This window comes from Natrix helvetica, assembly GCF_964273705.1.
Source record: "Natrix helvetica genome assembly, chromosome: 3".
NCBI lineage: Eukaryota > Metazoa > Chordata > Lepidosauria > Squamata > Natricidae > Natrix > Natrix helvetica.
The window spans coordinates 177,856,549-177,869,237 of NC_138549.1; the positions used below are offsets into that span (position 1 = coordinate 177,856,549).

Genomic DNA, 12,689 nt, shown 5'->3' on the forward strand with positions numbered 1-12,689 from the left:
CCAATTGACCCCTGGTGGAAGAAGAGGAAGGGCAGCGCAGACTCTGCCTCCTGAGCCACGGATTCTCTGCCCATCGGGTTTTACCACACTTTTGCCTCACTTCCTCCCAAGGATGCAAATAAGCGGGAGGGGGGAGGGGGGGCAAGGGAAATGCTGCCTTCTAATGAACCTGCGGAAGAAGGAAGGATAAGGAAGGGTCTGCCCGAAAGGTTGGCTGTCCATTTCCCCCTCCTCAGAATAATTGAATAATTATTCTTTCTTACCCCTTATGATAAGGATGGTGATGATTACTTTGGCAACTTTTAAGATTATTTCAGAATCAGAATCAGAACCTGCTGAATGAAGCCCCCACCTCTGTTATGGGAGCTTCATCACTGGAGGCTTCCAAGAAAAGACTGAAGAGCCACTTGTCCAGAATGGTATGGGGTCTCCTGTTTGAGCAGGGAGTTGGACTAGAAGACCTCCCAGGTCCCTTCCATTATGTTCGTGTTCCTTTTCCCTCCTCCTCCTCCTCCTCCTCCCTCCCCTGCTCCTGCAGGACTGCTGGAATGCGGTCCCTCTGGCTCCTTCTTGCTATCGGCTGACCAAACACGAACCAAAGTCTCCCACAGCCACGTTCAGACCATTGGGCAAAGTTTCAGCGCCTTTAATGTTTTCTTTCATTATGTACAAGCAGAGCCCTGGAGTTTGGGGTTCGGTTGGATGGTTGGTTGGATGGTTGGTTGGTTGGTTGGTTGGTTGAGCCCTGGAGTTTGGGGTTCGGTTGGATGGTTCAGCCATTCATTTATACATTCATGCATTCATTCATTCATCAGCCTTCTATCCCAGGTCTCCTCCAGGACAGCATGCATGCAGAAAAACACACACACACACACCCCTCTGCTCCATCTTTTCCCAATCCTCTGCCCTGTAAGGCACATTGGGCTGCCAAAGAGTGAGCGGTGAGTGTGCAGGAGGAGGGGTCTCCGGTTTCCAGCCCACCTTTCAGCCATTGCCTGCACGACGTCCTCAGATTCAGGGCTGCCTGAGTCAGGATGGGGACATTTTGTGCCTGGGCTGACCCAGGGCTACCCCCCAGCTCTCTCTCCTCTGAAGGTGGGAGCTCTGGCCCCGTTGCAGCCAAGCCAGACCCCAAGGGCTCCCTGTGTTTGGGGAACCCTCTATCCCCCTTTCTCTTGAGACCCCACTGCCCTTCCTGGGGGCAAGGCAAGGGGAGCCTGCGTGAGAGGGAGTCCCCTTGGCCAGACTGACCAGGACTGCTGGTCCCTTCGCCTAATCCGCAGGGAGGGGGAAACAGGACCAGCCTATCTCAACACCCGCAGAAGGGGCATCACCTGAGGAGGAGGGGCATGGCCAAGGGCACACCAATCAGAACCAGCCCAGGGAGTGGGAGGGAGGGTCTTTTGGGGGCAACTGCACAGGCACACAGCACAGAGTGTATGGAGGGGCACAAGGGGGGGTGCAGACAAGGCCGCTTCAACCCCTCTTCCCATCTCGGTGGCAGAGTCAGGGGCTCCGGGAAAACAGCTGAGTCGGGAGTCCAATGTGGTGGTTTTGCCATCTCTGCTCCAGCCAACAGTTAGGCGCTCCCTGGAAACGGAAGGAGGGTGGGTCAGGCTAAGGGGGCAATGGAGACAAGCCCGGATATTAGCAATGAGTCATCAAGGAACACAGGGATGTTACGTGCTGGTGTAGCCAGTTAGCACCCACCCCTCTCCTAGAAGAGTGAAATGTTTTGAGGAATATTTTAAAAGACAGGATAAAATATTTCCCCTAAAAGAGAAATAAAAACCTTAAGGGAGGTGGAAACTCAGAGCTTCAGCACATTCCCCCCAGCAGATACTTGGTGCCCATTGAGAAGGACTGGGCCAGCCTATCTACAAGAGATAAAGTCTTCAGCTCCAGGGGGGGGGATTAAGAAATGACCCTCCAGGACATAAGAGGATTAACCCACTAAGACACAGAGCTCACTGCATCGCACAATCTCCTAAGGACATTGCACCACCCTCCAAACTTCAACCAAACTTAGCTCAGACAAACATGACCCCCTACATGGGAGTCTGACAACAGCCCATAGAGTACATGTTCTTGCACAGGAACAGGAAGCTCAAGTGCCAAACCCAATGGAAGGTATAAATAGCCCCCCCCCCCCTCAACTCCATGTGATCAGCTGCCCAGGACCTCAAAGCCCTGTGCTTCTGCTTCATCATAAAACCATCTTTCCAATCAGCCTCCAGCTGGAACTCACCCAGATGGATATTTCCTCCATCCCTTAAAATAGCAGGGGAGATACCCATTGGGTGAAAACTCTAAACCAGAGACATCCAACCTTGGCAACTTTAAGACTAGTAGGGTCAAGTCTTGGGTCCAACCTCCAGTGGGAATCCTGACCCTCTAGACCTGGGATGTCCAACCTTGGCAATTTTAAAATTTGTGGACTCCCAGAATTCCCCAGCCAGGAAAAAAAGCCAAAATCCAGGCAAAGTATTTCAAAGCATCCACATCATCACCAACTGAGAGGGGTCTTCAAAAGGGAGGGTCGTGTGGCTCCAGAGAAGATCTTGAGGATCATCGCTGGTGCCCTCTGCTAGGCCCACGAGAAGTGCCTTCAACTGTCTACCTTCTGGATCCTCCCAATAGCTGCTTTCGGCTGGCCAGAGGTTACCACTCACCTTTTTTGAACCTGCAGGCTGTGAGACACTCGTCTTCGGAATCAAAATTGTTCTTGTTGCCACCACAGCCCCCATAGATGAACCGCTCACATGTGTGCGTGGAAGCATTGTAGAAGAAGCGTGGGAACATCGCCTTGCAGATGCCACAGACGGAGGGCAGCTGGCAAACATCTGCATCAGCCAGAGAGACACAAGTTGAGACAGGAGTCAAAGAGAAATTGTCTCTAGAAGTCCTCTAAGGAGGAGGAGAAATAGTCCTAGAAAGGTCCCTGCATGGAATCTGCAGTGAGTTACAGAAAATTAAAAAAATAACTTCAAATGCACCGAGAGCATTTCAGGGAGGCTGTGGTCAGTGGCGCCATCTTGAGGCCAACCCCAGGGTCATTGAATTGAATACTTTATTTGACCAAGTGTGATTAGACATAGAAGGAATATGTCTCCGATGAAGAAGCACTCGGGGTACATGCAAAGCAATTCATCCAGGAGAGAAGCAAATTAAGAAGAAACTTCCTAACAGAGAGGACAATTAACCCGTGGAAGAGAAGTTGCCTCCAGAAGTTGTGGTTGCTCCTTCCCTGGAGGTGTTTAAGAAGAGACTGGACAGCCACTTGTCTGGGGTGGTCCAGGGTCTCCTGCTTGAGCAAGAGGCTGGACTAGCAGACCTCCAAGGCCCTTTTTAGCTCTGTTCTGATTCTGAAATATTCTTAAAAGTTGTTAAAGAGTAGCAATCATCCTCCTCATCATAAGGGGCAAGAAAGAATGCACGGCATCATCTGGACACCCATCTTCTCAGAAAGGTTGGGGGAGGGGAGATGTTTTGCAGGAGAAGGCTTGGCTGTCTCCAGCCCATAGTAAAAGGTGAGATGTGTCACTATCTGAGGCCATGAAAGTGCTGCCTTGCCCTCCCTTGTGCAAAGCCAGTCCTATCCTTTGGGTGACATGGTAGACTTATGTCTTACCAGGATGTCAGGTCTCCCAGGAACCATGCAAGATACATGGAGTTGCTTTCCAGCAGTTTCCTTCATGGTTCCTCAGCTACAGACAGAATCTTGCCAGATTAAAGGTTACAATTTGCATATTATAAATAGTGCTCTGAGAATCTCTAGGGAGGAGCCGTCTTCACTCCCTTCCTCCCAATCAAACTATCTGCTGCCTCTTTGCTCCCTGGAACGCAGCTTCTCCCTCCTGGAATCCAGACTACATTCCGCCACACATCTGCCCTCTACTTGCTTGGCGGACTTCCTAGCACTTGGCCAGGGGTCCCAACACACAGTTGGGGAAATCAGTGTCTGGGACTCCGCAGCACATTCCCACTCCAGAGTTAGCAATGCCTGGTCAGCTGTTGGAGAAGAGACAACCAATAAAGTCTGTGAAGCCACACGCAGGGAAGGTGAGCGGCAGTGCCTTCCTACCCCACAGCCTCCAAAGTGCTGGGCTGGCCCCGGACCTATGCCGTTCCAGATAAGTGGTTCTCCAATCTCTTCTTAAAAGCCTCCAGGGAAGGAGCACCCGCAACTTCTGGAGGCATCTTCAGTTCCACTGGTAGATTGTCCCCACTGTCAGGAAGTCTCTCCTTAATTCCAGGTTGCTTCTCTCCTTGATTAGTTTCCATCCGTTGCTTCTTGTCCTGCCTTCTGGCGCTTTGGAGAACAGTTTGACTCCCTCTTCTTTGGGGCAGCCCTTCAAATACTGGAAGACTCTCTCAAGTCACCCCTAATCCTTCTCTCCATTAGGCTAAACATTCCTCTTCCTTGCAACCATTCTTCATATGTTTTAGCCTCCAGGGCCTTTCTCATTTTTGCAGTGATAAGTGTGGTGTTTATACAGAATACAGAATAACAAGCGTTCAAAGGGACCTTGGAGGTCTTCTAGCCCACCCCTGCCCGAGCAGGAGACCCTACACCAATCTCTCCAATCTCTTCTTTAAATCCTCCAGTGATGAAGCAGCACCCACGATTTCTGGATGCAAGTTGTTCTGCTGGTTAATTGTCCCCACTGTTAGAAGATTTCTCCTTAATTCCAGGTTGCTTCTCTCCTTGATTTATTTCCATCCGTTGCTTCTTGTCCTGCCTTCAGCTGCTTTGGAGAATAAGTTGACCCCCTCTTTTTGGGGGCAGCCCCTCAAATACTGGAAGAATGCCATCCTGCCCCCCCCCCCCCAGGTCCTCCTTTTCTCCAGACTCTCAGAAGGCAGAGAGGGAAAGAGGAAGGAGTGAAGGAACGAGCAAGTGAGGGATAAACAAATCCGCAGAGCTGCCAAGCAAAGCAAGAAGCCAAGCAGCTGGGCGGCTCCCTGGGGCATGGGGGGAGGCCAGAACGAATGAAAGCTCCAGAGCTCTGTGTCACTCCCTCCCCCAGGAATGCCACACTGGCCACGTGCCCCTGCTTAGTCAACAGCCCCACCCTGGCCGTGATGACACATCGGGGAGATTCCCTTCCAGCACTAAGCCCAGAAACTGGAAGAAATGTCAGGCACGCAAGAGAGAAGTGTGGTGGGGCAGGTATCGGCATTCTCACCCCCTCCCCAAACAGCCAAAAACTCCCTCCCTCCATGCTCCCCCTTCAACCTAAGGCTGGCGAGGAAGTTGCCATGAGCTGGAGGGGGGGGGGTTCAAGCCCTGGAAAGGGAGGGTATCAGGCCTGCAGCCATCTTTTCTTTCGGGTCTCAGGCCTGCCACACTTTCTATTATTCTGCTACGCCTTTTCTATGGTGGGAAACTGGGAGGGGGGATTGTAGGCAGTTAGGTGACATGCAGCCATAACAAAATTCCTTCTAGAAAGCCAAGGTCATCCTTTGTCTCTGCACCTGACCGGAACTGGATGGGTGGAAGCTGCCCGCGTGGCAAAGGGAGATTGGACCATGGGATGGGCTTGTGGGGTGGGGGAAACCGGAAAGCTTTCAGATTCGGGTTTTCCCAGATGTGCCAACGTGGCTCTCTTAATAAATTGGAACTTTTAAGCAACACTTTGCCTTGGACTCTGATTTAATTCTGGGTGCTATTTGGAACCCTGACGCTGGGTTTCCGCAGGGGAGTTGGCACTGGACACAGGTGCACAGTTGCAACTCCACTTTGGGGCTTTTCGAAAAGGCAACTGGACTTTCTTGAGGTTTTGTGTTTCCTTGAAAAAACCTCTTGCTTTTCATCCAAGACACTGGAGACTTTTGAAGAGGGACCGGACAGCCGTTTGTCCAGAAGAGGATTCCCTGTTTGAGCAGGAGGTTTGACTGGCCGACTGCAGGGGGGAGAGGGAAGCTGAGCCGTGTGAGCAGTGGAACAGAGCACACAGCCACACACGCAGCCCTTACACAACTGCCAGGCGGGCACACTCATGCAAAAGTGCCCGCCAGCCTGCCGCTTGTGCAAGTTGAGCTGTGTGTGCGTTTGCACTTGTAGAGCCCAATTTCAAATAGGCCATGCCCAGTAGTGGGCCACATCTGGGGGGCTGGACTAGAAGACCTCCAAGCTCCCCTCTTCCCCTCTTATTCTGTTAAGAAGCTTCTTCGGTTCTAACATCAGAATTCACCAAAGACGCTTCTTAGATGGGAAGCGAAATGATTTGAAGGGAAAAAACCCAGAATGTCCCGTTGCCTTTTGCAAAAATCACATTTGGGGCAGCCATTGACCTGGAGGATGGAGGCTCTTCCTAGAGGCTACTCGGAGCAGATAGGAAAGGGTATCCCAGAGGGAACCTCCAAAGAGTAGCAGAATCAGGCAGGAATTGAGGAGAGAGAGGAAAAGATCCATCCAAGCACAGGAACCCTGGAGGTTGACCCTCGCAACGTCTAAGCTTTGAGGGCAGTGTCTCCTAGGAAGAGCTGGTGGGCTCCATGCCTGCCTTGTTCTGCCTGGAGACAGCAGTGCCAGAGTAGAGTCAAGTTAGCTGTTGGCCGAGTCTGTTAGAAAGGAACCTGGGAAGCCAACTGAAAAGCAGTTACGGAAAACTTGCAAAACTTACAAAAACATAGGACGCCAATGGAGACCAAAATTACTGTTCCTAAAATGTTAAGTGCCCCGTTTTATGGCCTTTCTAGACACGGTTGTTAAGCGAATGGCTGCAGCTGTGAAGTTAATAACATGGTTGTTAAGTGAACATGGCTTCCCCATTGAGTTTGGTGGCCGGGGGATCACGTGACCCTGGGACACAGCGACCGTCGTAAATTTGAGCCCAGTGCCAAGGGTCCAACTTTGATCCCGTGACTGCGGGGATGCTGCAACGGTCATAAGTGTGAAAACTGGTCGTAAGTCACTTTTTTCCACTGCTGTTATAGCAGTCACTAAACGAACTTTGTGAGAGCCACTCTTGTTTCATTCGTGTCTGCTTTGGCTTGGAGTGGGCCAGGCCCAGCCCAGGAGGAGTGGAGCATGGGCCAAAGGCAGCCATGAGGCTCCACTAAGGCAATTGGGGACCCCTAGCTAGGAGTCCCTCCTCTTCCCACAGGCCCAGGCTTCCTCCCGTCCCCGTGGGACCATCTCTGGTAGGCTGGGACTCCCTGTTTCTTCCTGGTCTCTGGTCAGCTAGGAGCAGACGGCCGGTGTGGATGGAGGAGATGTTGGAGACAGATTTCCATTCTTCTGGGGCCACAAGTTTCCACCCTTGCCAATGGCTTCAAGCAGGAAGCCCGCCCTGGGGGCTGCAGCCCACCCACCCACCCACCCCCGCCCTGCTCAGGCAAGGCACCTGGATCAGTTTTGCTGTGCTGAGGGCAGGTGAAAGATGGGGCCTCTGCAGCCTCTTCCAAACACTGGGGACACCTCCGGAAGCCCCAAGGGACGCCTGTTCCTTCCCCTCAGCACCCAAATGAGCAGAGATTAACTCCCAGGTTGACCTCAGGCCAACAATCAAGAAGTAATCAATGCCCCAATCAAGGAAGGGCCAAGCAAGCCAACAGTAAACAACCCAAACAAAGAGCCTCTAAGAGCACCACAGTGAGATAGCCTAAATTTCACTAAAGGTCACTTCCGGTTTGCTCGGAGGGTGGTTTTAAGCGCTCCGAAGGCTTCAGGGAAGCCTCCGGACAGTCCCTGAAGCCTCCGGAGGGCCTCCGGGGGGGGGGAGGCTCTTTTCGCCCTCCCCAGGCTCCTATAAAGCCCCTGGAGCCTGGCGAGGGCAAAAAAAATGTAAAAATGGGGGGGTCGCGCATTGTGCGCGCATGCGCACTGGGGGGGTCGCGCGTTGCATTATGGGTGCGGCACGCCTGCACTCGACCCCCCTGCGCTCCCCCCACTTGTGGCACGCGAGCCAAAAAAGGTTCGCCATCACTGGCCTAAAACTTTGGTTCAGGCCTAAAAATCAGGCTACAGGCCCAGGCCTATCAAAGTCTGATCATGTCCAAAAACTTTATTTCCTTTCTTGTAGGAATTGCTGACATGGCTAATGATTATTTTTATCTGTAACGAGGCAGGCTGACCCAGACGAATGTATCCTGTTTGCTGCTTGTTCCCCTTTTCCTCCCTTAAAACATTATAGTTAACATAATTCATCGGATGCATATAGCCCCCTCCCTTTTCCTTTCTGTCCCTTTCGGTAATTAAGATTTGTACTAAGCATTTTCAGTTCCTTACCAAGCCATATATGTCAAATGTAACAATCAGCAACTGTATACGTAATGTGGGGTATAAAACCCTGTTTTTGATAACCATTCGGGGTCCGGACAAGCTGTTTTCTCTTTGTTCGGTTCTTATGCATAATAAACTGTTTCCTACATTGGAGTGCTTGGCCTGTGTCCTTCCCTCTTCCTACATCAACAGGGCAAGCTACTAGAATATAAACTGAAAGCAAACTTCACTCTTCCCTAGCACTGATGTTGTTCCCTAGTTCGGCCATAAAATGTCTGCAAGGAAACAACCAAGCCCAGAGAGCACCTAGAAACTCATCGTTCTCCTCCTCCTCTCCACAAGCCCATGATCCCTTCTGATCATGTAACCTAGTTTGGTCATGAAATGACTGCAAGAAAACAACCCAGCTGAGAGAGCGCCATGGACCCCAGAATCCTCCTTCTCCTCCCTACAAACCCCATTCTCCTCTAGCACTGAAGATGTTCCCTAGTTGGGTCATGAAACGTCTGCAAGAAAATAACCCATCTCAGAGACCACCAAGGACTCCCCAGTCTTCCCTTTCCTCTCTGTAAACCCCCTCCCTTCTAGCACTGGTGATGTTACCTAGTTGGGTCATGAAACGTCTGCAAGAAAACAACCAAGCTCAGAGAGCTCAAGCCCCCCCCCCCCCCGTTTCTTCTACCAAAATGGAATGGGATGAAAGGAAGACCTCTCCAAGCCTGCCCTGGTTGGGAGGTCTTAAAAGCCACCAAGGCTGCCAAGGAGGCTCCCCTCCTTGACCGATAGGAAGAAACAGGGAAAGGGCAGGCTGAGGGGGCAACTCACCCATAATGGCTTCCTCACAGACGTAGCCACAGTCTCCCGGGCAGCATTTCTGGGTTCCTGGGCACTGGTCATCCCTGGCACAGGTGGAGCAGGAGGCGTTCTTCTGGCAGGCGCTGCAGTCCTGGGTGTCAAAGACGTCTCCCAAGGGAGGCACGTTGTAGCAGAAGCCCTCCTTAGCTGTAAAGAACAAAGGAGAAGTGAAGGCCAGGGAGAGAGCAATGGGGGAGGAGGGACCCTGGGGGCTAATTCCCCTTTGGAAGTGTTTGGCCCAGACATCCTTCACTTTCATTAGCTCTCTCCGTCCTCTGGCCAACGAGAAGGCAGATCCAGTCTGTCCAGAAGTCAGTTGAGTAGGAATGGATGGATGGATGGAAGGACGGGTGGATTGATTGATCACTTGGTGGGTGGGTGAGTGGGTGGGTGAATGGCTGATTTACCATCGAGTCTTTGTCAACTGTTAGCAGCTACGCAGTTAGCTGAATGCGGAGCCTGCCCTAACTTCTGTGGAGGCGGCTGAATATTTGGGTGAAGGCTCCAGGGGTTCTCTAGAAAGGTTCTTGAGGGTCCTGGATTTCAACCCCCTGCCCCAAGTCTTCAACTAACTCATAGGGCTGTTGGGAAAGAAGGAAGAAGGAAGGAGGGGGAGGGGAACCTCCCACTCTTGAACCCCAGAATGAGGGGAGGATTGCACAGAGTTGCTGTTTGAGAAAGCTGGGCAGTTTCTAAATATACTGTATAAAATCTCTCTCTCTCTCTCTCTCTCTCTCTCTCTCTCTCTCTCTCTCTCTCTCTCTCTCTCTCTCTCTCTCTCTCTCTCTCTCTCTCTCTCTCTCTCTCTCTCTCTCTCTCTCTCTCTCTCTCTCTCTCTCTCTCTCTCTCTCTCTCTCATATATATATATGTATGTATGTATGTATGTATGTATGTATGTATGTATGTATGTATGTATGTCTTTGGTTGTTCGGGTTTTCTCCCGCGTAGAATTGGAAGTATATATATATAATTTGTGTTGTATTTGTACTGATAAATAAATAAAGGGAGACTAGTATAGATCTATTTCGAGCTAATTAGCTCTCATCAGCTAGCCATACCCTTACTGGGATATATATATGTATTTGTGTTACAACCCCTGGTATGCCTAAATATGGGAGGAAGGTCACTACTCCCTCATTTCTGTCCTTCGGCTTATCACAGAAGACCATGCAGGCAGAAAACCATATTTTTATTTTTAATGTTGCCTTTTTATATTTGTGTTGTATTTGTACTGATAAATAAATAAAGGGAGACTAGTATAGATCTATTTCGAGCTAATTAGCTCTCATCAGCTAGCCATACCCTTACTGGGATTCGAACCTATCTGCCTAAGATATAATACAGCCCAGGTTCGAATCCCAGTAAGGGTATGGCTAGCTGATGAGAGCTAATTAGCTCGAAATAGATCTATACTAGTCTCCCTTTATTTATTTATCAGTACAAATACAACATATATATATATATATAATTTATCTATCTCTGTATCTCTATCTATCTATATCTCTGTCTATTTCTTTTCCAAGGACTGCATTCTTGAATAGCATCTAGTATTGTTAGAATGAACAATGTCCAAAAAATAGAGAAATAATCTCTGTCCACCACAATCAACCGAGGTCCCAGGTGAAGAGAAAGAACAAAACAGGCTCAGCTTTCAATGCCCCATCGAGGTTGCCATCCTAAAGTTTTGGCCCCATCCTGAGGGCCCCCTTTGAAAACAGAGGCCCATCCAAAGGCCGATTCTTCCATTCCAGGAGAACCAAGTATTCCCCACACACACACACACACACACACAGGAAAAAGGGGAGCTCCAGCTCTCAGGGACTTTGGGGGCCTGGGGACCCCCACAAGGGCTCGTTCCCCACGTAGCCAGTTCCGGGCATGGCAGGTGGGATCCAGGGGAGATTCTAAGGCTGCAGGGGTTGGATCACCCACTGTTCTGCAGGTGCCCTTTTTTTAAAAAAAAAAGTGTTATTATTTTTCAATGACAAAAATAAACCTTCCGTCATTCCTTAAGCAGTGTGTCGTCTGGGTACAAGCATCTCTGTGCAACATCGTTCCTCTTTGGCCACATCTTTCATCTTCAGATGAACATTATTTCCCTTAGTTTAGTATTATAACATATTGAGCATTTAAAAACATTATAAAACTCACCGTTTTTCTTCTTAATATCTTCTAGTAATATATCAACATTAAACTTCATTATTCTCATCATACACATACTAACAGTTTTATAACTTTAAGTGTCTACTTATTTTTTAGCTTTCTTCATTTCCAAACTCCTTTTTTTTTTCTCCAACCATTGGTAAAATACATCCCAAATCATATAACATTCAGTTTGCTCTTTCTCTTTTACTGCTAACGTTAATCTGTTCATTTCTGCACATTCTCATATTTTCTGCAGGTGTCCTGAGCACCTGGGGGCCTGGAAGCCCAGCTACAAAGTAGGACATTTGGGGCAGCTGAAAGAGATGCAGCCGGGAGCAGTGCACTGGTGTCTGTGTGTGTGTGTGTGTGTGTGTGTGTGTACACCCGTTCGAAGGCAAGGCCCTCCCGTTGGCTGCCTGCACTCACCTTGGTCCTCTTTGCCGGCCAAGGAGGCTGCCTGGGCACCCAGGACAAGCAGAGCGAGGGCAAGGGGGAGCCTCTGGGCCTTCATGCTGCTGCGGGAGGGAGCTGCTTCTGCGTCTGAGCCCCACAGCCCGGCCGGGGTGGATTTAAAGAGCCCAACAGGCGGGGCTGCCTGGATGCCAACTCTGACAGGAGCCTCTCCCAGCAGCTGTGTGGACTCCCCACTAAAGCCCTGCCCAGACAGGTTTCCCGACCGAGGAGGAGGAGGAGGAGGAGGAGGAGCTGGGAGGCTCCCACACGTGCGTAGCCAGCTTGGCTGGAGGTGAGGTGCAGGCCAAGCAGGGGTGGCCCAACCCAAGTGGACCTGTGCCTCAACCCTGCGTGGAATTGGCTTGGAGGTTGGAAAAGGCAGCCAGGCGGCCTCTTGACCACCAGGAGAAACCCAGCTGGTACAGGGGAGCTAAAGATGGCAGCCCACCTGAGTCCTTCTCCTGGAGGGAGAACCTCCGTGGACGCCTTCAGCCCATCTTCCCTGTGAACCTACTGTTGGAAGAAAGGTCCTTCTGGGTTCAGCTCCAAGTGGGGGAAAAGACTCTGGAGACACGGAGGCTGCTTGGAAAGATGGTTTTTAATGGTGGACAGGATCCCATGGCTTGGAACTCCTGAACGGAAAAGGGGGATCACATCCTTCCAGATGTTGGGAGAAGAAGAAAAGAGAAGCAGAGATGCTGAAAGTCCCTGGTTTTATGGCCTCTCTGGCCTTTGATCTTGTCTTCTGATGGGTTGTCAGACTCCCAGGGGGCCATGCAGGGGCAACTCTCCAGGCTGTGAGTCTACGTTTAGTTGAGCATGGCTTCTTCCCAGGTGCCAGGTGGGGTGAGATGGGTAAAGGGCATACTATCATGCCTTAATCCCATCACCCTGGAGTGGAAAGGGGAGATCTTTGTTATGTAGACTAGACTGGCTCAGGCCTTTAAAGGGCCCATTGACAAAGGTGGGGGCTATTAGGAGGGAGTCTGGTTCCTGCCTCAAAAC

The 12,689-nt window shown here is 50.6% G+C and overlaps 1 protein-coding gene across 1 annotated transcript; it reads right to left on the reverse strand.

Annotated features, from left to right (window-relative positions):
* Positions 1 to 625: 625 nt before the first annotated feature.
* LOC309389587 (eppin-like) lies at positions 626 to 11,853 on the reverse strand. The gene is made up of 4 exons (XM_081948139.1): positions 11,658 to 11,853; positions 9,056 to 9,232; positions 2,673 to 2,843; positions 626 to 1,590 (listed from the first exon to the last, which is right to left on the reverse strand). The coding sequence occupies exons 1-4, from the start codon at positions 11,740 to 11,742 to the stop codon at positions 1,580 to 1,582; spliced, it is 444 nt and encodes a 147-aa protein (XP_081804265.1). The 5' UTR covers positions 11,743 to 11,853; the 3' UTR covers positions 626 to 1,579.
* Positions 11,854 to 12,689: the final 836 nt, after the last annotated feature.

What these genes read in the sequence shown, in the direction of transcription:
- LOC309389587 (XM_081948139.1), bottom strand. Translation starts at nt 11,742, where the DNA reads ATGAAGGCCCAGAGGCTCCCCCTTGCCCTCGCTCTGCTTGTCCTGGGT. An exon ending in GGCCGGCAAAGAGGACCAAG is followed by an intron (nt 9,233 to 11,657) that starts GTGAGTGCAGGC and finishes TGTTCTTTACAG; the next exon opens with CTAAGGAGGGCTTCTGCTAC. An exon ending in CTGTGAGGAAGCCATTATGG is followed by an intron (nt 2,844 to 9,055) that starts GTGAGTTGCCCC and finishes TGGCTGATGCAG; the next exon opens with ATGTTTGCCAGCTGCCCTCC.